Raw genomic sequence first — 24,113 nt, forward strand, 5'->3', positions numbered from 1 at the left:
TTTGGATCTGGAACTTCGCTTTCTATAGGATTTAGAAAATAAAACTGGAGAAAAAGCACACGTAAATTTTTTCATCTTCTTTTTTTTTCTTTTCCCTTTACCTCTGTTTGACAAAGAGATTAATCACAAAGAGAGCATTTTTACCTTTGTCTCCCTCTCTTTAGCCCTGTATTTGAAAGGAAGGTGGGGGAGGTGAAAGGGGACTAAGATCCAAAGAATTAGAGGTTACTTGATCTTCTTTGTAAATAATTGCGGTACCATTGAGTGAGTGCCCTAAAGCGCAGCTGCCTGCTGACAGACTTCTGTGTCAGCAAATTTTCTCTTGTTTTGCAGGAGTCTTTAAAATCATCATGGCTTGTATAGAAGGCAGACTAAGTCACTACCAATCCTTGCTGACACACAGTCGCTTTTCTCCAAATTCAAACAATTTTTTTACCTTTCCACTCCCACCATGGGTGTTAACTCCATGGTGTTTATCATCTCTTCCTTTCTCGTGGACGGTGGAGTGTTAGTTGCTTCATTCTCACTGAACCATTTTTTTTTCCCATTGGGATTTCTCATTGCAATCAAAATGCAGGAGGTTATTTCATTAATCACTTTATTAGTCCTGTTTTTATCTTTGAAAAAGACACTTCATTCCCCTCCATTTATAGTGCACTATTTCCTACAAGGCACTGTAAAAATATGGGTATGGTTCAACACTCTTTATTAATCCTTTCAAATGACAGCGGACCCCACAGGGCCTTGGGCTCCTGGTGAACGTGAACTGAAGGATAACCTGGATAGCAAAACCCTGCTAGGCAGCTCATTTAGACCTTTTCATATTCAAAACCTCCTTGTTCCAGTACAGGAACATGTGTGCTTCTTAGTAAATTATACGTGTTTGCCCTCCAGCCTCACACTGCTGCTGGTGTGAAAAAGGTGAACAAAAACCAGCGTATAAGGAAACTTACAGCAATAAAACTATGTTGTGAGTTTGAAAAGTTACTGAACGGAACTGGACAAGTAGGAGTCCTTGTTCTTCAGCCATGCAGAGCTTAAAAGGACAGAATGAAGGAAGGTGGAAACCTGGCAGAAGCCACTAATTTTTCAGCAAGTTATTGCTGCAACCTGCCCAGTAGATCCAGCTGGGGACAGCACACATCTTCAAGAAAGCCTTTTCAAGCCTTCAACAGCAAAGCTTAGATGGTGGAGGATCTACTGCACTCATAGGTAAGATGCTGTAGTGGTTGATAGCACACATCACTAAGTAGGGACCTTTTTTGTGGTCTGAACTTGCACAGCTAGATTAACTTTCAACTGCTGGATTAAGGACTCTTACGACTGAAACAATTTTCTGAATTTATGGTCTTCGAATCAAAGTGTGCCCATTTGCAAGGGACAAGATGAGGGGGTTTTTCCAGCCTGGAATCAGAAATAACCCCAGGCTTTTCCCTTCTCACTCATCCCCACTTCATGGGAGCTCAGGGAGCGTGCAAGTGGCAGTAAAATCAAGCTTGCTATGTCCTTTCTGGCTTGATTTTGCAGTGCTTATGGGATCAAATAGTAACACAGCTCTCCGTTCTCGAGGCAAGCCTTGTTGCTATGATTTGAAGAGAAAGAATATGATTTCTTAAATATTAACCCCTCACTGAACAAAAAAAACCCACCCCACATTGTCACTGTGCAAAAGTAAGCACACATTCTGTACAGATACAGTTCTCTGTACAAACAATTCTTTTGCCCGCATCCAAAGGAGGATGGAGGTGGCCTTTAGTAATGAACCACTTTAGCTGAAAATAAAGAGCATTTCCATGGAAAACACTTAGATGTGGAGTTGGTGAGGAGGGAAGTGTTGGAGCTGCTCACAAAATGTTGCTTAGTGCAACAGATGCTATGTGTTTGGCTGAGAGAGGTGGTACCTCTCCATCCAGCCAACCTAACCATCCCGTTGCCATCACAACCGCATCCAATGCAGCTGTCGCTTCTGTAAGGCCAGCAGCAGCAGCCAGGTCACAAGCGGGCCTTGCCAGGGAGTGAGGGCATATGTAAAGCTCCTATTCTGTGGAGATACAGAAGCAGCACTGGCAATCAATCTTGTGATTTTCAAAGATTTACTTAAAGCCTGAGCTGCTGTTCCTGTGATATTACATTAAAGCTTGGCTTTCATTAAAATGTGAAGAAAATGGTTCCAGCCTTCATGGCAGCAGACAAAATCTTGAAGACATTGACTGAATATACCTCAGTGACCCAAAACCTAGCCTGCAAGTGCAAAGGAAGAGTCTTAAATTTTCTGTTTGTGCTTAAATCTGTATTTAAAAAAAAAAAAAAAAAAGTCATGACACTAAGGAGATAAAAGAGAGGAAGAGTGTGGGGGTTTTGGATGTTTTCAGAGGGAGGCTGTAATAGTACCGTGGAGCAGCTGCCCTGACAGTCTCTTGTCCACCTGGAGGAGAGGACCTGCTGTGAGGTTTCCGTGAGCTCCTCAAAGAGAGACAGGTGGAGCGCAGCAGCAGCAGCAGGGTTTTGGACGAAACTCTCTCCCTTTTGAGTCCTGTGGTTTGTGCAGAACTCCCACAAAGAAGCTGAAAGGCACTGGGAAAGGCTGTGCAGTTTCCTGCCAGAGCACAGCTGGGGAATTCGGGGGTCTTTTGCTCTTCCTGTGCTTCAGGCGCTCCATGGGACACTGGAGTAATAGTGGTTTCATCTCATGATCATGGTCATGGCTTCATCTGGCCCCAAGACAGGGGGTGTGGGGGGTTGCTGGAGAGGGTGGAGGAAAAGGCTCTGCGGTTTCTCGCTCTCTGCCCTTCCCATCAGTGGTGCTCACTCCAGAGTTAAGAGAGGACACATAGACCTTCAGCTCAGCAGCTCTGCCCCCACCCTCCTTGGTGGGACCAGCAACCCACCAGGACTTCACATTGTCTTCTCCAAAAGAGGCCACCAGGATGGCAACAAGGCCGTTTAGGAGCAGGCGATGGATCAGCAGGCATGACTGAATTCTCCGTGCTTTTAATCCACCAAACTCTGCTATGGTCACGCTTAGATAGGCACAGGGAAAAAAAGCAATCGGCTTTCTACTAAATTTCAGAATTTACTACATTTTTACTAGCATCTTGTTTGCTTGAATATGTTTATTTTTATCCTTCAGGCAAATATTTCTGCCTCCTGTGAACCTTTTATGTAAATCAATGGAGGCATTTGGCAAGCCATATCAAAACTGCAGCTTTACATATCACTGAAGCGGAAAATAAATGGAAATAATTACTGATGCCTCCAAGTACAGATTTGTTTCAAAATGAAACATGTAGCTCTGTGTATATCTAATGATTTCCTGTTAGCTTACACAGCGTTGGCTCAGAGATTTTTATTTCATTCTGGGATGTGTTTTTTCCCTCTTTTGGGGGAGATCAGGGAGAGATGGTGCTTGTTTGTTTGTTCGCTCGTTTTAACCACATTGAGCAGAATCAGATCTTTATTTAGTACACCTGCAAGATGACACTATAAATCCCTTCTTATGCTAGAAATTGGAAATAAACTGATGTTTCAAGGAAAAAATACACACTGCTGTACCAGTAACACTGCTAACAGAGCCGCTGACTGAGCAAACTGTAGTTTCTGTATGATGGGCTTGATCAATATTTCTAGGGGTCAATACTAATCTGTTTTCATGTATTTCAGTATAAACCAGTAATGCATGCCCTGATGCCACTGAGTTGCACTGACAAGAGGAGAACTGAGTCCTGCAGTGCCAAGGGCTGCTCCTGAACCATTGTCGCAGTCCATCTTCCTGACGTTGGTTGCATCCCAGGGGAAAATTTAGGACCACTTCTGCTTAGTGTCTTTGCACTCTTGGAAACAAATGTTTTATAACTGTTGCCACGATGAGGCTGTACTTGAAGGAATCACTGAGGACATGCAAATTTTGCTGCTTCTGGAGCAGAAGGTGGCCATGCAAGCCAGATCAAAGACCCATCTGGCCTTGTATCCTCTCTCTAGACCAGATGCCCTACACAGCTGCTGAGGGAAGAGGAGGAACAGAAAAACGTGTCTTCACCCAACATACTCTCAGCTTTCAGTTATTCTCAGATTTTAGTCAGATGTGATTCCTGTCTCCTTAGTCAGCCTTGCTGGATTTCTCTCACACTAACCTGTCCAGTGTCGCCTAACGTCATGTAGCATCCACATATCCTTCAAGACAAGGATTTTAAAGTCTACATCGCCCTGCAGGAAGGGCTGCCTCCTTTCGTTGCTCCAAACCTGATTCCTAGTAGCTTTATTTGATACGTCCTCGTCCTCGTTCTAGTGACTAGTAACAGGTGCCACTAGTGACAGTGGCAAAGTATCAACCCTGTGCTCCTTGAGTTTTTTATAGCAATAATTCCCAGATTTCAGTCATTACAGCCCCACTGTTAACATGAAGCCCACAGAGAGGCGGTTTGCTGTGAATTCTGGTTGAAAGCTTTGCTTCTGCTGGATCTAGATTTTAAACACACCACCAACAAATGGATTTCTGTGGGCATCACACCCCACTTGGAATTGCCATGGTTTCACAAGCTCCAATTGGTTTATTGCTCCCCTGCTTGTAGCCCCAGGGTATAAAAATATACAGACAGTTGTATTTTAAAGGCCAGCTCCAGTTCTGTTTAATTTGTCCCGATTTTTATTTTATCTTCTGCTGCAGGGGGAAAACGAATGGGTTTTTTGGAACAGCACTTCTGTTGCATTACTATATCAGCATGTGCTGATAGTACACAAGTCCTGGAAAAGCATATAGTATGAAAAAATGACCATCCCTTTTACCCCTCCACATGTTACAACTCCTTTAAAGCTTTTAAAGATAGTAAATGTATTGAATACCATCTGAGCTTTGCTTACTGTAGGTAGAAAATCTCTGAAGAGACAGTACCTTGAAGTTCAGGCAGAAATTATTTGAGAAAGGGCAGAACACCAAGAATGTGGGAGATGTGGCAAAAAAAGAAAAAGTGAAATGGCATGTTTTCTGATGTATTTAGTAAAGCAAACTACTGCAAATATCCTTCCAGTACTACCTCCTGACAGGAAGCTTATCAATGTTTGACGTGGTGCTGCTGAGCTCGTTTACATAATTCTGATGCTGAACAGAAAAAAACAACAACAAAAAAATAAAACAATATATGGCCCTAGTTGTTCTGCTTCATAAAACCTCCTATCATGGCAGTGTAACAATACTTCTGCTTGTAAAGCTCTGCTGTGCATTAGCGATTGGAGAAACGTAGGGGGAAAAGCGAGCTCATGACTGAAGGGGCAGAAAGGCAGGTAAAAGGAAAAGATACATAATTTTAAAGTCGGTGGTTTGCTGCATTTAGCATGTACAAAGAGTATTTTTTGAAATGTTTAAAGGATGCAGGATATGCTTCACAAGCAACAATAGTTTAATGGCAAAGAAATCAGAAGGGTTCAAAGTCTTCACCTGTGTCACATCTTCCAAGGCTGTTCCTACTGGTGGCAGGTTTGTCAAAGGGATGCAATATACACAAAAACCAACGGACGTTTCATCTTCAGTGAAATGTTCCTGCCAAGAGTTATTTCACATCTTCTTTCAGTGTGATTCAGGCCCAGATTGAAAGAGGCCTGCCTTGAAAACACAGCCTCCAGGTTCTGGGGAGAGGGGCCATGAAGTTGCCCTCTGGGCTTGGTCACAACCTCCCAAATATACAAAATGAGGGAGCCATCAGTTTGTGCCTGTGGTTACCACAGTCACGTTAGTAGTGCTCATGACGTATTTGGGGATTCACTGTGCTGAAATTCTTGATCACTTGCCCCTGTTCATGCCAGTGGCATGGATACTTACTGGCTGGTCCAGCGCAATTTGAGGACACCCACCATCCGAGATACTGCTGCTGAGGGAAAACTGCAGCCTGACAACTAACTGCGTGAGAGGGCGTTTAAGTTAGTTAGGTATTTATTTTCAACAATGTGCATGCTCAACAAAGCACTCTGCTGTTAAAAGCGAATTTCTGAAAATCATGTTCTGATACTATTACAGAATTTGTGCTATGTAAAAATTCCAATTTAAGAAAAAACGTCATAGAGGACTAATTTGCACAATCTCCTATAAGCATGCGAGATTCTTTCCTGATTTTTTTTCCTAAAGCTGGAATCCTACAGATGTACTTTATGCATTAGCTTCAAAGAAAAGGAACGCTCTACTGCAAAGTATTGCTTTTTTGCTTTTCTTTCCTACATACACACGCAAAGCTGGGCAATCCTTAGAGTTAGATACCAAAGAAATTTACTCACGCTAACAAAAACATTCATTTATTTTGTTAGTTTAGCAAATATACCTGAGCTAATTTGCCTAGAATATATCTGCAAAACGAACAACACCCAAATGGTGTAAGCAGTCTAAAATACTTCAAACATTTGAATAAATTTTTTCACAGATGGCAGGAATTTGCTAGTAAGGTTATTTATGCATTCTCAGGCAATACTATTCAAGCATAAGTTATCTCTGGAACGAAGACAAATCTAAGTTATTTTCATTGTCTTTTAAGGCAGTTCAAATAGAATTTATTTGCCTTTCTTACTTAGCAAACTGGATAAGAGGTCTAGCCCTTTAAAAGCTGTTGTTCCAGTTTTAGTGGAGAGAGGCCATAAAACGGGGGTGCTTCATTAAAATACCATAGCTGGCACCTCTCAGAGCCACAGGAAAAGAATATTCACTGAGTAAGTAACACATTATAAATTATAATTGAGATTCAATTCTCCCAGGGAGAAGAGAAGGTAACTTGTCATTTGAAGTGTTGTGAGTTTTTGAGAGTGGACTAGGAGTTTAGAGGGTATAATGATATCATTAAGAAATGCCCTTGCAAAGCAAGCAAAATTATACTGTGCTGTTTCTTGAAAACCACAGGAACTCTTTATTGTTCTGTCAGCAGCAGTTCAAAGAACTATGTGACCCCATTAACATTCACTCAGGCATATATAACAAATTGGAGGGGGGAAGTTTCTTGAATAGTTAATTATATTTGGTGTGTTTGAATACCTAACGCTGTTAGCCATGTGGGCTCAGCACCACGAAACGCACGCCTTGCACACCTGGTTTACCTCACAGCTTTATTTATCCTTTAATATTTAGAGGAGAAAGCAATAGCAAAGGTAGAGAAAGAGCAGGGAGGGAAGTAAGTGGAAAAAGCTAGATAATGGCTAGCTCATTTGATGGCCATGGCTGAACTGATCTAGTATTTGCGATAGTTCTGCTTTGCACAGAAATTGTTATTAGGTGACCAGAAGACACTTTGAACCCACACAGTCATGGCAGGGACTGGGTAGAAACATGTGGGGTGACACACTATAAGTTTAAGCTAGAATCTTGCAGAGAAACAGAGTTTCTCTCTGTTTCAACAAGAGGCAGCTCTTCTGGCCAAACTATTTATTTTTTTCTGTGTGGAAAGTTGTGGGCTTCTTCTAGAAAATGTTGATTTTTTGTAGAAAAGCTTAATTGCAGAAATTCTGATGCTGTATTTGACCAGGACTGCAGCTTGGCTGTTTTCTGCTTCCTTAGTCCTTTGCCAGTCTGGTTGTCCAAGTGCCTCTTCTACACATGATGACAAATGACTACAGACAGTCTCCATGCTGCAGTGATTAGCTTAAGGAAAGACAGTGGCCAGCAACAGAAACTGAGGCTTGCCTGGTTGGTTATGAGTGCACACATTCTCTTTTTGATTAAAAAATGTTTGGGATTTGTCTGAAAATACAGAGGTTTAATTTTTTTTTGCATAGTAAAATGATTAACTTATTTTTTTTCAGAGAGTGAGTAGTAGATATTGTCTCCGGTGTTAGCAGAAAGCCCACTCACATTGATTAATTGTCAGAAGCTTTATCTGTACCAATTCATTAATTTCAGTTACAGTACAGATTCAGGAATCCTTATCTCTTTAGGACTGTCTCCTTGCAGCTTTCCTCGCACTTAGGAATAAGTTTGATAAATGATATCAAATGACATGATAAAGGAAAGGACCATCACAAAGAGGTTAATGCTATCTGTGCTAGACTGAGGAGATGTTATTTCCTGAGAAACTTTTAAATTCAGGTTCTCTATATTTGTAAATGAAGCCAAATAAAGTTAGGAATGCCAGTGGGACCCTTCATGAAACTTCACACCGAAGTTAGAGTAGGACCCTTTGTAACTACTGCAGATGTCCGTTTACATGAGCATTCTCACCAACCCACAAGAAACCATCTCTTCCAGACACTGAGCACACGTGCTACTGAGCGTATTTCTACTAATTCAGAGCTGCTTCTAAATTCTCTGGGAAAATATAAGAATAAGATTTATATTACCCTATAAACCTCGGCAAGCTTGAATTCTATTTTCAGTTTATTGAATGTTCTGCTGTTATCCTCCGTAATTCTTAAACGGCGATCAAGTATTTTGCTCATCACATATATATTCATGCTTCTGCCTTTCTTCTGAAAACCTGTCAGTTTGATGGCATTCTAAATGTATCTCCTATTTGAAGAATATTTGCATTGTAATTGTATTTGTATTAGCTATGCTTTTTCTTAACTGCATTTTCATTGCATGTAGATTGGAGTTGATCAGAAAGCCTCCCCTGAAATGGAAATCATTTTTATTACGCTTTGGCCATGCTTTAAACTGGTTCTACTGCAAACAGTTTGAAATAGTGGGAATGTGCTCAGAGTGAAAAGCGGAATGCACATTCAAATGGTCCAATATATGTCTACCAGAAAGGGATGCAAAACACATTCTGAAAGAATCATAGGAAGGTTTGAATTACCGGGCAGTACAGCTACTGGAGGAATTTCTACTGAAATGCCTTTTTTCCTCAGAAAATGCCCATTTGTCTAAATCAAAGCTTAGCAGGGGGCAAGGGATAGAAGGGTTAGAGAGGAGAGGAGAAGGAAGCAGGATGAATTTTTCACTCCTTGTTTTCATCTTTCCTTGGAAGATTGCAAAGCTTGAGATGTTTCAGGTTGACATTTTTGCATCAAGGAACCCCTGCTATTCAGGAATTCTTGTTTCAAGTGTTAAGCTCTACACCGTTAAGAAGAGACATAAAAGTGTTTGAGAAAAAAACAGAGTGCTTCAAGATCACCAGACAAGGTCCTGATTGATGTACAAAATTTCCAAAAGTACTTAGAGGTTAAGGGACATTTTCTGCATGCCTGGAAAAGTCTTATGAACTGGAAAACCACTTCCTGCTATGGTGTAATGGGGGTGGAATTACAGCCTCCATCAAGGCAATGGCAAAAGTCCCATTCACATCAGTTGGGACTTCACCTCAGACTTACTGAAAACATTGCATTCTCTTTTCACCACATCACCCATACACATATTGACTGTACAAATATGTATGACCATACAAAGTGTTGAGGAATTTATAAGTTGCTTTGTTTAGGAGGAGATAATAATACTAATAGATGAGGCTTTAAAGAGAATTGGTATGTGTGGTAGAAAAGTCCTGGTTTTCTGCACATAATAGGAGTCAAACAACAGGCAGGCAAACGTTTCTCAAAATCATTGCCTTTCTGCACAATTTTAAAATGTTACTGTCTGCAGCTCTTTGTTAAGAACTTGCACCAGAAATTATTACCTTACCTAGAGCAGCAGAGCGGACGGTGTGAACACAGAGCCCTGGCGCGAGCCCTGCGTGCAGCCACGTGAGCCGAGCTGCTGGCTCTTCCACAGCAGCAGTCAGGGACCCATGGCCAGTTCCACTGATGCAGCACATCCTTGAAGGCATGTGCTAGAAAGGGGACTGTGAGCCAGAGGTGTAAGGGGACAACTGATCTTACACGGCCGCAGCTGTTCTCTCAGGGGACATGGATTTCAGTCCTGCTGTCGTTAGTGAGGCTTCAGCACGAGTCTTCTCCTTGAGTGAGCCAAGTCCTTATCTACCTGTGCTCAGGGGATAAACCATGACACATATCACAGTGTACAGTCCTATCATCACTCCTCCTCTTCCTCTGACTTCCTTCATCTCCCTGCCCATGTGTACCTCTGTTGCCACCCCACATCTCAAAGAAAACAGTACCTGTTCCGCCTCTGTTGGCATGTAGCTCTCTCTGAAATGTGAATACTCCTGTATCTTTCTGGTCTAGTCTTCTCTATGCAATCCCTTTTATATTGCTTTATATATTTCTCATAGCAAAAAGGTACCTGTAGTAAACACTCTCTGAAGAGAGCGGAAGGAAGCTTTCACTCAGTTTCCATTCTGAAAATGAAAAGATTTTTGGGGTTGTAAAAGAAGTTGAACACTTACTACACGGGCATCACTCCCGAAGTTCCGTGAAATTAATGAGGACAGGGACAACGTAAATTAATGAAAGTAAATTTTGACACATTCACATTTCAGAAGAGGAAGAAAGGTTCAAGGTACAGCATGAGCTACTAACGCATGTGCTGGTGGGAAGGTTCAAGCATGACTGGTGCGAGCTCTAGCTGCTGTTTTACTGGCTACCAGTAAGAAACAGCCGCTTTCTGTTATAACCAGACTTATTGCAATAAACTTTCCCATTTCCTTGCCAGGGCTGAAAGAGTATTTGCTTCCTGTCTAATTCTTATCAGCTACTCAAGGAGACCTTTACTAAAATCTAATAACTGGCATTAAAAAAAAGACTTTCCACTTAAGATATCCAGCCTCTCAGGCTGTCCACATTGCAGCTTATCCTTTACTCACAGCCAAAAGCCCCAAAGCCTGCAACTGGCAAACATGACTGGGCTGATCAGTTCTACTAAGCAGTTAATTCCAATTTTCAATTGACAAATGTGAGTCTACATCCTACTATGCTTTTCTTTTTCCTTGTTCCAGTCCAATCCCTAGAGATGATAGGCACACAATGAGCATAGGCCTTCTCTTGCAGAGAGCAAAGTCTGTTTATCTACCTTCATTTTATATATAACGAGTCAATCCCTTTTCTCGTCTCCTAAAATTTCAAAGGCACCCTTGGTGACAGCTCAGAGAGTACTCGCTCTACATATCACAACAGCTGTTGGGGACAGATAGCATGAGTTTCTGGAATGATTCAAACTGACCTTCTGTCAATGGATACTAAGTGCTCATCGTTAGCTGTGACTTCAGGTTCAGCAGTTCAACAAAGGTCTCTAACATGAAGCACATTCTAATATTGAGGAAAAAATAACTAGAGAACAGATTTGGGAACTTCTGAAAGAGCATTTAATGGAAGAAAATTGTATACTTTTTACGTGCATATACTGGAAATGGTTTCATCCAAGTATCCGTGTAAATATGAAAGTTCATATTTCATGCAAATACTGGATTTGAAGTCAAGTTTTTTTGCTACAGATGTTTGGGAAAGCCTATTGCATCTCATAGCATCTGCTAAATTGTGATCTGTAGCCATTTTCCAGATGCTCAAGGTTATTAGATCTTGAAGCTGTCTCTTTTCAGAAACCGTTAAATAATACCTCCTAGGAGGAGTTCTCTATTGTCTTCACAGACCAGATTTATCCCCTTCTGTCGGTAAAGCCATGTTTATGTAACTAATCTTGTCCCTATGAACATAAGATTCAGTTATTAGCAGGTCTTCTAGAGTTATTAGCAAGGACTCTAGTTTTGGAAGTATCAACACGCTATGATTATGACACAGGAACATCCTATTTTTACACTCTCAGGAAATTGTCTGCCCTCTGATAGGCCACCACTAAAGAAGCGATTATGCGTCCTCAAGATCCCAGCCTAAAATATCCCCTTTTCTTCAATTTGTCTCTACGGAGAAAGATAAAGACAAGGCTTTTGCACAAAATCAAAAATCTAATTTTTTTAATTTTATTTTTTAAATTAATTTTTTACGTGTCTTGGACATGAAAAAAGAAAAAAAAAACCAAAAAACAAACAGTCTGCCTTGAAGGAGGTTTCTTTCTAACAGAGGAAGGGCAAGAAGGACTGATTCCCAGCTACCATAAATCAGCGTTACGCTGCAGATGTGCACAGAGCCCCAGCCGGTTACACTACCACAGCAACTGGCCTCAGATCTCTGCTGATTTTTGTCTTTCAGATTTTGAACCTGAAAGACCGAGGAACAACAGACCAAATGAATTAGTGACTTTTGAGGCCGCATTTAGTCTCTCAGAGATAAACACTAGGTGCTAAGGTTTTTTTACTTATCCTTTTCCAAGCCAGTGTATACAGGTGTCTGTATATATGGTTTTACCCGCCTAACTTCTATTATTGAGGATTTGATCTCTTCTGCCTTCAGTAGGCAATGACAGAGAGCTCTCTGTCTTTTTGTTGTATGACCTGTTATAAATACCTGATGAGACATAACAGCATCATCAGATGTTTATAGCACAGACAGATTTTTCCCTACCCTACAGAATTCTACAGAAAGGCTGAGCTGGAGCAAGTCTTTTCAGAGTTTTCTTCAGTGTGTTATGATATGGGTTCTCACACACTTTAAACTTTCAAGTAACAGCAATATTATGTTTAGAAACTCTATGGAAAGACTAGCAGTATCTTATACTCACTGTGTAAGGCCTCTCATAGCCTGCATCTTCCACATGACTCAAAGAGTTCAACTGGAAGTACTAAGTCAAAGACATCACACCTACTTCGGGTTTCAGAGTATAAATGTGTTTAAGCAAGGAGAGAAGAGTCGGTTCCTTGCTCAGGGGCCAGGCAGGTGAAGGAAAGACCAAGCTTGCAGGGCAAAGGGTTTGGCAAAGTCTCCAGATGCATGAGGACTTCCCAGATTCTGTTCATATCACCAGTTTGACCATAACAAAGATTTGGTCATACCCATTAACCCAGCTCCTGCTGATCTGAAATACTCTTCCATTATCTCAGCTTGATTTCAACTAGGAAGAAGCAAGAACTGATAACAATTAAGAAAGAAATCAAGTGCTTCTTGCCACTCATAATGAAATGGAATGTTAAGTATTCTGATTTTCCAGTGAAAGTTTTTGAAACAAACATATTTCCAGAGTTTTCCAGAGAATTTTGGAAACATATTTCACTGTAATACTTCTATTCTGAAAAAATTACATTGCTCCAGAAGGAAATGTTTTTCACTGGGAAACTTTATCAGCTCTAAAAGCTCATCTTTTTCACTAAGATTTTAAAAAAAAAAAAAAAAAAAAAATTATACCTTTGCCATAATATTGGACTACACTTTTTTCCTACAGGCTTTACATTCTTGTCTGCATTTTGAGCATATTTTATATTTTGGTTCTTCCTTCTGAAGCACAACAAGAAAAATATTTGATTGCATAAGATAGTGTCAAGAGACAAGTAATCTGCTGCTATAATTTAACTGACATTGAGTTTCTCAATCCCACATAATTACAGTAGGAGGGAATTTCCAAAAAAAAATTTAACTTTTAAAAATCTATTTTAACTTATTTAAATCTATTGCTCACATTAAAGATAAAAAAAGCTTGACATAATTCTAAGCAGGCTGAATTTTCCTTCCAGATTTCAAAGTGGGATAACCTCCAATAAAGTCCAAACAAACCTGTTAGCTTGACTATCTGACTTGATCTCAGCGTTGGTGCTATTCTAGACAAGTGTACCTTAAACAATTTCCTAAGAGAAGCTTCCCTTATTCGAAGAATTTTTTCAGAAAAATTTTATCGGTATCAGTATCTAATTAAGATGTTTTTAAGTCAAGTATCATCGATTTCTTTTCATTTCCCTCTCCTCCCAGAAATACCAGTTCCCAAGTCCACTGAATGATGACAAACTGAAGATAATTTTAAAAAATAAAAGAGCCTTAATGGATGTCCTGATGGACATAGTTGGTCATAACTTCTGCAAGGCTATTACCAATGAAAATCTGGGGACAAATCCATGTTTGCTCATCTTGGTTGTTCCCTGTTGTTTCCGTTATTTGCTGCAATGATTGTGAAATATGAATCAAAGCCCTCTTGAACCCTGAGTACCACTCCTGCCGTGATTCATCGTTGTCACAAAGTAGGCATAGGGCATTTTTTTAAGAGTCACAGTCCTCCCAGTTTTGAATCCAGCTTGCTGATTTGCGGCATAAGGCACTCAGCTCGTTCTTGGTAGAGAGTGGCTTTCTGGCTTTGTTTTCGCCAAAGCAATGGGAGGCGAGATCAGACCCTGTGCTGTTTTGAAAGTTTGGGAATATTTCTGGATGTTGTTGGAGAAGTTGGTGGAATTTCTAAATTGGTATGTGCGTGCATGTTCACAAACTGCAGTGCATAGCTCTGGTGTTGGATAAGGCAGAAGCAAAGAGGAGCACCCTAAAATCAAAAGTCCTATCTGGAGGCAAAGCAACTACATCCTCTGAGCAAAAACCAACAACCATTAAAAAAAAAAAAGTTTGGACTTCACTGGACATCCAGGCTACGTTCACTGTAACACACTTCATCGCTAATTCTCATGTTTATGAGAGGTCTTCTTCAGAGGTCAGTAGCAAAGATCCTGCATACTAAGAATTCACCATTTTTACATGCTTTGCCTGCTTCACCTGCTTCACAATTGCAACATAGGTGTGTTACCTTTGCCATTAGACTCTGATGCTTCTAAACTGTTATGCAAAATGCCTGAAGATCAGTCTCCCATTAACTTAAGCCACAATTAAACATTGTCTACCATCACAGGATAATTATAAGATCATATGACACACAGAGAAGTATAACTTCACAGACGAACAGAGGGGAGAAACATGTTGTGAAGGGCAAAAGCTGTTCACATTAAAAGAATAAGAATCAGAAGTCAAAACTCATCAAGTTATTGTCAAAATAGATTGCTTTTATACACATCTCTTTCCTCAACTTTCCATCCATACAAGAATCTTCTCTTTAATGTTAAAACTCAAAAGATCAGTAAGGTCTAGAAAGGAGTATGGTATGAGCTCAAAGCATACAGCAGCAATTGTCTTGTAATAAAAGAGCAGAATTCATTATCAGAGATGGTCCAGGCACTAAGAACACATTTGTCCCTGTGCTACTGTGGCATAATGAGAATTGCCATACTGTACAAATGCTTGTTTAGCATCTGAACAACTGTTGTTTAAAGTGGAGACATAAGGTTACTTTTAGGTCATTAAACAACATAACTGAGAAACAAAGTAGGTGCCCTGTTGGGTTATAATGAACTGTTTTGTGTGATGCAATGTATACAGAAATCCAAACAGAACAAAGGGTAGTACTGAGCAAAATGTGCTTTCAGACCTGTGGTGGTATAAGTCGTACTTCATGTCCCTGAGTAGTCACAGACTTTACTGTATTTGGAACTGAGCATCCTATATAATAGCAACACAATCCCCGCAGCCAAGTCTATTAGATTCAACCAGCATTGGTCTTAGGACACAGGATGAATCAACACATGCACCTGTGTACTGTTTGTTCTCTGCGCTTTGTGATAATGCACTGCAGCAGCAATTTGAGGAAAAAAATAAATTGAATACAAATGCAAAAAAATGAACTTCCAATATAATAATTGGCTTAAAGAAATTTGAAAGCAGGAAAAAAAATTACCAAATGCATACATTTAAATTAGTAAATACACTACTGTTTATTTTTTAGCAGTTCTGTATTTCAGAAATCAATGGTCTGAGACACTGAGTCAGATGAGAGCTTAACAAAGCTATGGGGAAATGGTTCAGCTATGGCATTAAAATTACTATTAGAGACAGAGAGTCTAGAAGTTCTGGCTCAGATACCAATATGTGAACATGCGGGTTCAACCCCACTAGAAACTGTAAGAGAGAATTATTTTCCTTCCATCCACTTGTCTAGACTTACACAGGACTTAACATGACCCAAAATCTCTTCTTAGAAAGTAGGACTGGGACAGCCATGTAAACTGCCTGTCTGAGGATCTGTACATGCACAGCGCCTTAGCTGTGAGAAATAACAAGGAACAAAAACAATCTTGATTTTTTTCAGATGTAGTCACCTGAGAGTAGAGCCTGACTTTTTCACTTTCAGTGACCTCCAATGGAACTCCTGTTGTGGCTCTTCTTTTTCTGTACATAGGTCTTGCCTGCATTTCAATTACATTTCACATAAATTTTACATTAGGATCGCAGTAGTTCTTTTAAAATAATAATAGAAGAAAGTCTTAATGAAGGTACTTCAACAGCAATGATGAGAGCCAGAAAAACCACCCTTAAAGAAACCCCACCAACATTGCTTGCTAAATATGTGCTGCTGAACATGGTGAATTGGAGTACAGCATTCACAGCTCATAGAATCATAGAATCATAGAATCATTTAGGTTGGAAAAGACCCTTGGGATCATTGAGTCCAACCATCAACCGCACTCTACAAAGTTCTCCCCTACACCATATCCCTTAACACCACATCTAAACGAGTCTTAAACACATTCAGGTATGGTGACTCCACCACCTCCCTGGGCAGCCTATAACTGGGCAGCTCCTACAACTTCTCAAGACACATTATGCCAATTCATACTTTTCAGAGAGTTATACTTCTACCTATCATGGAGAAGACAACAGTAACTTGACTTTAAATGAGAAATGAAATGTCCACACACCAACAAGAAAGGCAGCCTCCTTAAACTGCCCAGCACAAGGTGTCAGGCTAATGGCACAATCACAAGATCAGCTTTGGTACTCCCAGGCTTCGGTACTTCCAGAAACATGTTGTTGCCAACAACTGCAAATAAACTGTAGGAAGACAACCTGGCAGTGCCATGGCCAGAAATCAGATGGGATGAAAGTTGGACTGGCCTCTTACTGGAGAGTTGGAAGTGCAAAATTTGGACAGGCACAGGGACACCCTGCTGGAATTTGATTTCTTTATGAATGTCACTTGGCTTTGTCTTCCTTCTGACTGGAGGTTTTTTTCAAACCACAGAATGTTATTCTGTGAAGGAAGGCAGATGAAGTGATAGTATCAGCAGGAGAAGATAAGGTATTGTCCTAGGGACTAATTGCACAGCTTGACTTTCTAATTTGTTAGAATAAATGAAAATTCCCCACAAAGGGGAACACAGGCTTAAAACCGCTAGCAGATTTTTCTACCTCATATTTGAATAATAACATAAAGCAGAGATAATCATGGTCTAATTGCAGACAATTTGTTAGTCAAAAAATTAGTTGAACAAATTGTTCTTTCTAGTGTATAAGTTAAAGTTAAAATACACACACCAGGGAAAGATAATTCCTGAGGTATTTATGACTGCAGAATACCTGAAAAGTACTAAAAATAAAATGGAAAAACAATGACTTATGAAATCTTTTGTTTTAAATATGTAGCTATGTGAAACGTGGTCCTAAAGCAGCTTGGTCTGAGGTTGGACTCAGACCTGCTTTGAGCAGGGGGTTGGACAAGGTGATCTCCAGAGGTCCTTCCAAGCTAAATAGTTCTTGGATTCTATCAAATGCCCATAATAAATAAGGTTGTGTCAAACTACTTCAAACCTAAAAATCCATCTCAGGTCTAACAGCAGAGATGGGATCAGACTCCAGTGGAAAGGGCTGAAGTCCTCTCTGAGCATCACAGTTTATCCCCATCCTCAGGTTGCCCCATCAGGCCCCAGCTGCCTTGTCTTCACTTTCCACCTAACCCTGTAACAGCACACGGTTTTAGCTTGCTTCTATTTATTTGCAAGCACCAAGTGGGAAGCCCCTGCACAGTCTGAACCATAATGTAACAGGATCCTGTGTGACAAATTAAGGCAGTCAGAATGAGGGCATGACAAGGAACCTCTCCTCCCTCTTCCCCTTTTCCCTCCGACTCAAATGCGTCCGCGTGAACACGACAGCACACTTCCATCTGCTGAGGGAGCTGGTCTCTTCTCCTGCCACCCTCCCTCTGCATACAGATGTGTTTGCATGTGGGCTGCACGCTCCAGAAGGCAGATGCTGCTGGATTTTAATCTCTGTGAATTCTCTGATGGATTAAACCTCAAATCTCTAACTGTCCTTCTTAATACTGCAGTAAGTAACACACACATTGGTTACACTGGTTTACAGCTGAAATAAAAGCGAAAGACAGTCAAAATGAAATGTCTGAAAATCAATCTATGCTGCGAGTGGATGGGATGCTAAAGCATTCCGGATTATTTTCTCCCACCGCCCTTGACTCTGCCCAGTGCCCGATGAGGCAAAAATCACTGTCTGCAGCAATAAAAGTTGCGGCCACCTACCTGTAATCCTTCGATGGCCAGTTTGAGGATAGACGGTGTAAGTTTGGAGGCTTGCTTGAAGGAGAAGTTGCTCCAATCTATAATTAGAATGAAGCCATTTATCTGAAGCTCCTGATCTTCGATGAGCACTTCCAATGACAGTAGGATAGCCCGAAGGATATCTATGAAGGAGTTCCTAAAGCAGAAAAAAAAAAAACAAAACCGAAACCCAAAAAATCAATGCTTGCAGTTATCTTCAAGCCTCAAGATATTCAGCTTTGTTGTGGATGGGCCATGAGCAAGGGATGGGGATTTATTCTGGTAGAATTCTTCTGAAAGGAGAGTTAATTCAGAGGTGTCACTAAAGCGCTCCTTTAGTGCTCCAAAACTCGCTTTCCTCTGCTTGATGTGATAAGTCCTGCTCACTGGTGGATAAAATAAACCCTGAATTAAATCTTTTTGATTCTTCTGGCTTCCTTACAATAGATTTTAGCTAAGCTACTTTGGGAAAATATTTCTCTGTGGTGAAATGAAATGGATTCAGGCTATCGGTTTAAATCCCTGCTCCTTTGGATATACTTTAACAGGTTTTTTGTTTGTGGGTTTTTTCCCCTTCTTTTCTGTCTATTATAAAGAGGAAAATCATAAAAGAAAATAAATTGGTGCAACATTAATATAAATGGTATGGTTACAACCAGTGTCCCTGGATTCCTGCTTGAGTGGAAGGAATGATCCAAGGCTTTGCACAATAATTTTCGATTGTTCCCTTATTTCTGTGAACCAAATGCAACACGGAAAATAGCTGCATCCACTCAAAATGGGAACTCTTTATTAATTAGCAGCTACCAACAGGCTGGCTGCAAGGCTTCCCTCGGCTCTGGGAGAATAATTAGAAACCTTGGAGGCCCTGAAGGAGATAGCAAGTGACAGAGAAGAAAATGTTTAAATGCTTTCTTTAATGTGAAAGTCTGTGCTGAGAAGCCTGGGCTGCTCTCTACTTCCTTCTCATGCATTTTACAAAGGCAAGTTGGACGCTTTAATGACTTATTCCATATTTACACCTGAGTAAGCTGAATCAGGCCCTCTCGTCATCTGCCCTTCCCCTTAAGATGATTTACAAACAACAGATTCAACAAGCAAGGAAAAAGCTTCCGAAAGTACAGCTTAGCCTTCTGTAAAATGAAATTGTAACATGCTGCTGCTACGGTCTGCTTTTCCTCTGCGTAATTCTCAAATTTTGATGAGGCCTGATGTCTATTATAGGGAAGGCTCTCACCATGTTTTCCCATGGAGATTTTCATTTAATCCTTTTCTGCTGTTTTCTTTAATTTAAAAGAAGTCATCTAAGCCCACAAGAGCATTGTTTCAAATTCTGCCTGAGAGAAAAAAACTATGTGCAGTCAAAACAAACTTCTCTACCATCAAGACCTCTACCCTGAACGGCAGCCACACATGATAGATTTCTATTAGAAATAAATAGTGTGAAGTGTTTTCTTATTCTTTCCCTTTTCTTTCAGCAAGTTTAAAGTGGAAATGGACATTCCTTCTCTAAAGACACGGTCCCTCGACAAAGCTGTTTCTAAACTGTGCCTCTCTGCCTAAGTTGGAAACTTCTCTGAGGTATAATTGCTGAAGCAAGTTGCAATACATAGACCTTAAAGACATTTAACTTTGTTGCTGCTCAGTACCAGACCACCCCTCCTTCATTTGCAGCGACAGGACAACCTTGACCTTTTCAAATCCTATGGGGAAGCTGTGCTAAACAGACAAACTGAAGGAGTACTTTCCTTAGCAACGTGAGGTGAAGGCATACCGATTGAACTGGCGACTGACATTCATTTTCAGTCTAAATTTATTTCAGAAAACTGTGATATGAATCTACTACCCACTGCCCAGCTGAAATGGGTGATGACTTTCATGCGGCAGCATTAAATTACCGCACTTTTAGTGATGAAAAAAGCAATTGCACCCCTAGACCTCATCTACTTAATATATCCTACATTACTCTACCCCAGCATCCCCGTTCATGAGGGTCAGCCTTCCAAAAGAACTGCCCCATGGAAGGTCTCAGAGGTGTGCCATCCGTGTCTCCTCACACACATGCCAGCCTTCTCCACTGTCGTGTTGGAGTCAATGCAGAATGATGTCATCATTTATGGATGGTCTTTCTGGCTAGATGGGGAAGATGGACTAATCCAGAGCTTGATTTAACCCCACGTTTGCAAATCTTAAGATGAACTGAAAACTTGTTATTACTGAAGGTGTGAAAATAGGGCCACGTCGAGATCAGAAAAGGTTTCATCCTTTATTTTTGGAAAGAAGTCGTCTTAATAGAAGATGCAAAGTCATATTAATAATCCTGCTACCTCTGATGCTTTTAAAAGCTGTGTAATGATTTCAGTAGGGCTGTATGGAAATGGTGCATACAAGGCATCTTCTATAATCCACTTAAACTCTAAATCACAATGAAATGTTTCATTTGATTGAGCAAAATCTTCCTTTCAGGCTCTGTCCTTAGCAATTCCAATCTTTGTTTAGGTGTCTACATAAATTACCAGGTTATCAAGCAATTACTCACCTGTATTTCCCTGTACTTTCAATAGAAGTTATTTGCCTGGGAGATATGGCACCCAGTTTTCTTAGTGTGTAACTAGTCTGGCTGATCCCCTGCCCAGCTCCCTCCCCTAGCTATGCTTTGCAGTTTTAAGACGTGGTGTAGGAAATAACTCAAAACGAACACAAAGAAGTTTTTCAGATGAGACATGAAAGCAGCACACAAGTCCTCCAGGTGGGCTGTTTGCCGGCATGTTGTTTTGTGAATTGCAGGGTCTGGATAGAAATGAGACCAAGTGCCACTTGAGGCTGAAGCCCTCTGCTCCCTAATCTTGAGGCTTTGAGACAAATCATTCAGCTGTGTGACTGATTTGCATCCAAATCATTTTCTATGCATGAACACAGAACGACTTTCTATTAGTCCATCTCTTTTGTTCCTTTGCTTAATGTTCCCTTCCCTCCTCCAACCCCCCTCCCCACCAGTTTAACCCTCTCACACACCAAAAAAAAAAAAAAAAAAAGAAAAATAAATTACTATTACACAAAGGGAAATGTGTAAGGTGCTGTAAGGATTTAGCATGGAGCCTACTGAAGTGAGCCACTAATGAGTTACAAAAGATTTGCACGAGCCCCAGAACAACAAAAAGGAGGAGGGAGTATCTGCCTATCTGCCTTGGCTGAATGGAAAGGTACCACAAAAGAGGCTCTTCAAATATCCTTTCGAAAATGGGAAGTTAGCCCAACAGAAGCTAGTGGTAAGGAACAATAATGTAAACCAAAAATGAAGATGGTTTAGCTGAGGGATTTGGTGGAGAGATTAGCCAAAGGCATAACATGAAAATAAATAAGAAGAAATTACTTAATTATAAGAGGCGTAAGCAGGCTGTGAGAGAATCAAAAGGCTCAGTGGAGTACCAGGGTGCAATGGGAACAATTACGGGGGATAAAGACATTGCAGGAAATTAAATGATCTATTTGCATGTCTCTGCCACCAGTCATTTTGAATAGATACATGGATAATAAAGCTGAGGGGCTGCTGGAAAATAAGGGGTCAAATAAGACACGCTGCAAGGAAGTGATACATTTTGGAGAAGATAGCATCAGTAAAGGCTTTTGACATTACTGTCTCTGAACAGTTAAGCACAGGCTCTGTTTTCGGCATGCTAGTGAAATTAATTGGATTATTCAGATGGTTAAAAGTATGAACGTACAGAAGTACTGACAGCTGAAGCCATTAAGATTGTCTGGTAGTAAGCAAAAACAAACTGTCACTAAAAATCCTGACTGTCCCACAAGACAGCAGGCTGACAAAGTTTGGACCAGTGTCGTTATCTTGGCAGTTGCAGACAACTCAGCTTAACATCCCTAAGTTAGTATGCGGTAAGAGCCTCTCTCCTGTAATACTTAAAAGGTGGCTTAGTTCAGTGCAAATGCAGATAAAAGGGCTTTCTTTACTTGTTAAAAAAAAGTCTTGGGATACCAAATCAATGAATTTATCACCTTTTAAATGCAACAAAGCAGTGCAACTACATCATCTTATTTAACATAAGCTAACAAAAGACTGAGCTATATAAAACTGGTTTCATAGAGTCTGAACATCTAAGAAAAGACAGTATAGTACACCTCACAAAAAAGCTGTGGCCAAAGATGAATAGCATTTAGCAAGCTGCAAACATGGCATAGAAAGAAATCAGGTAAGACACCACATCTCGCTTCGTTTCCTCCCCACACAGTAAATCACCAACGGAGAGCAGAAATGCACACTTAGCGTCTAGTGGGGGGAGAACCGGCACTGCCCTGCAAGGAGGATTCCCACTGGGAGTAATGCACAAAAGAGGAAACAAAAAGAAGAGGGAGCAGAAAAAAACACGCTTAGGTTGTCTCAGATTATTTGAGCTAATTGAAGCTGAAGAAGCTGTAAGGAAAGGCTTAGAAAGGGAGACGTGAACAACAAACAGATCGATGCTGGTGGAGGAGGGAGAACCCAGGAAGGAGCGTTTTGAATTGCTCCCACACACAGCCAAGGCACGCTGCTCATGGAAAAGCCCTTGGAATCCAGTCTGCATTGGCTTTTGAACTGGTGAAGTCATTTATTTCAGCAGACCGAATTTTCCTTTCTGCTCATGAAGTATTGATAAGAAAGCCCTGACTTCTGATAGCGTGTTCTTAGAAAACACCTGGGTTTTTTAATGCATGTATTTATTTTAGAATTTTAAAACTTTCCTTTGCTGGAAAAAACACTGGAAATTACTGGCATACAGTCCTTGGGGACTCATATCTTGATTCAAACTCATGGTCATGAGTAGCTGCCCTGCCTCTCTGGCATCAGAGGGAACTGGCAGTCAGTCCAACCACTGCAAGACCTGATCTTCACATTTTATGACTTTTTGGTGAGGAAAGGCCCCTTAATATGAACCCCGCATAGCACAGGGCAGCCCCTGGCTGAAGAATAACCAGGAAGAATAACTGCAAAATGAAGAATCGTGGATAAACATGGTGACTCACTTGACTAATCCTGCACCAGAGAAGATGAACAGTCGAACAGAGGAGCTCACAGCTGACTCATGCGCTGAAAAGGGCTTGTTTGTCTCATCTGTCTGAGGTCTGAATAGCGCATATGTGCGCAGAAATTAGCAAGGCTTGTCTGCAATTCACAGGGAAAATGGGTTGCATTCACAGCAAATGCTCACAACAAATATTTTGACCAGCCGTGGGTAACTTTCTTCATAGAACAATTCAAAACCATTTAAACTCGTTAGCTGCAAAAGTATGAATAATTCACCAGCACACAAACTGGAGAAATTCTTATACAACAATCTGAGACTTTTCCTTATTTTGTGAGGTACTAACCCTTTCTTTGCTATGCCAAAGTTAAGTTACAGATCTTTTTTATTTCTCTGTAGAACCAGAATATATGCAGATAAACCTCCCACTGAGGAGTAAAACACGGGTTGTATTAACTTAATGTCATAGCTCCAAATTGTTCTTCTGTCACATCCAGTGTAGCTATCTTAGGCTGTTCCAGCAGGTCAGCTTCAGACAGGCATCACTCCTATTTTGTAATGAAAAGTTATCAAGTTTTTCCCCACAGCATCTGTGTGAGTCTATAAATAAAGTTCAAAAGTAACTTTACACCCAGGATAGCAGACTGGATAGATAAGTCTACTGATTTTTTTTCTTCAGAAATGGTTAGTCCGATGGTGCACTGGATACAAAGAGCAGAGTAGACTAAACTGAGACCTGAACTGTATTTAACGACATCAGAAATGCACTGCTTATCTTATAACTGAACAGAGGCCAGTCACCCACAGATATCTGGCTGGCTTTGAATTCCTGCTTGGAGTCAGCTGGAAGCCTCTGCCACTGCCAGTGAAGGAGAAATGTACCAGCCTGCAGAAAGAAACTACATAGGTTTATTCTTTTCTCATGCAAAAATTGCCTCTCAGTGGCTTTCTTAAAGATATAAAAATATTCCCCATGTTACGTTTCTGCTGG

At 40.7% G+C, this 24,113-nt stretch overlaps 1 protein-coding gene across 1 annotated transcript in view; it reads right to left on the bottom strand.

The window, feature by feature from the left end:
• Positions 1–24,113, bottom strand: part of CLVS1 (clavesin 1) — a 93,213-nt gene that overhangs the window by 48,132 nt on the left and 20,968 nt on the right. Inside the window, exon 2 of the mRNA XM_054190677.1 lies at positions 18,087–18,261. Coding sequence (XP_054046652.1) covers positions 18,087–18,261 — 175 coding nt within the window. The remainder of the gene's footprint in view (positions 1–18,086; positions 18,262–24,113) is intronic.

Source organism: Rissa tridactyla, chromosome 2 (genome assembly GCF_028500815.1).
Source record: "Rissa tridactyla isolate bRisTri1 chromosome 2, bRisTri1.patW.cur.20221130, whole genome shotgun sequence".
Classification (NCBI taxonomy): Eukaryota; Metazoa; Chordata; class Aves; order Charadriiformes; family Laridae; genus Rissa; species Rissa tridactyla.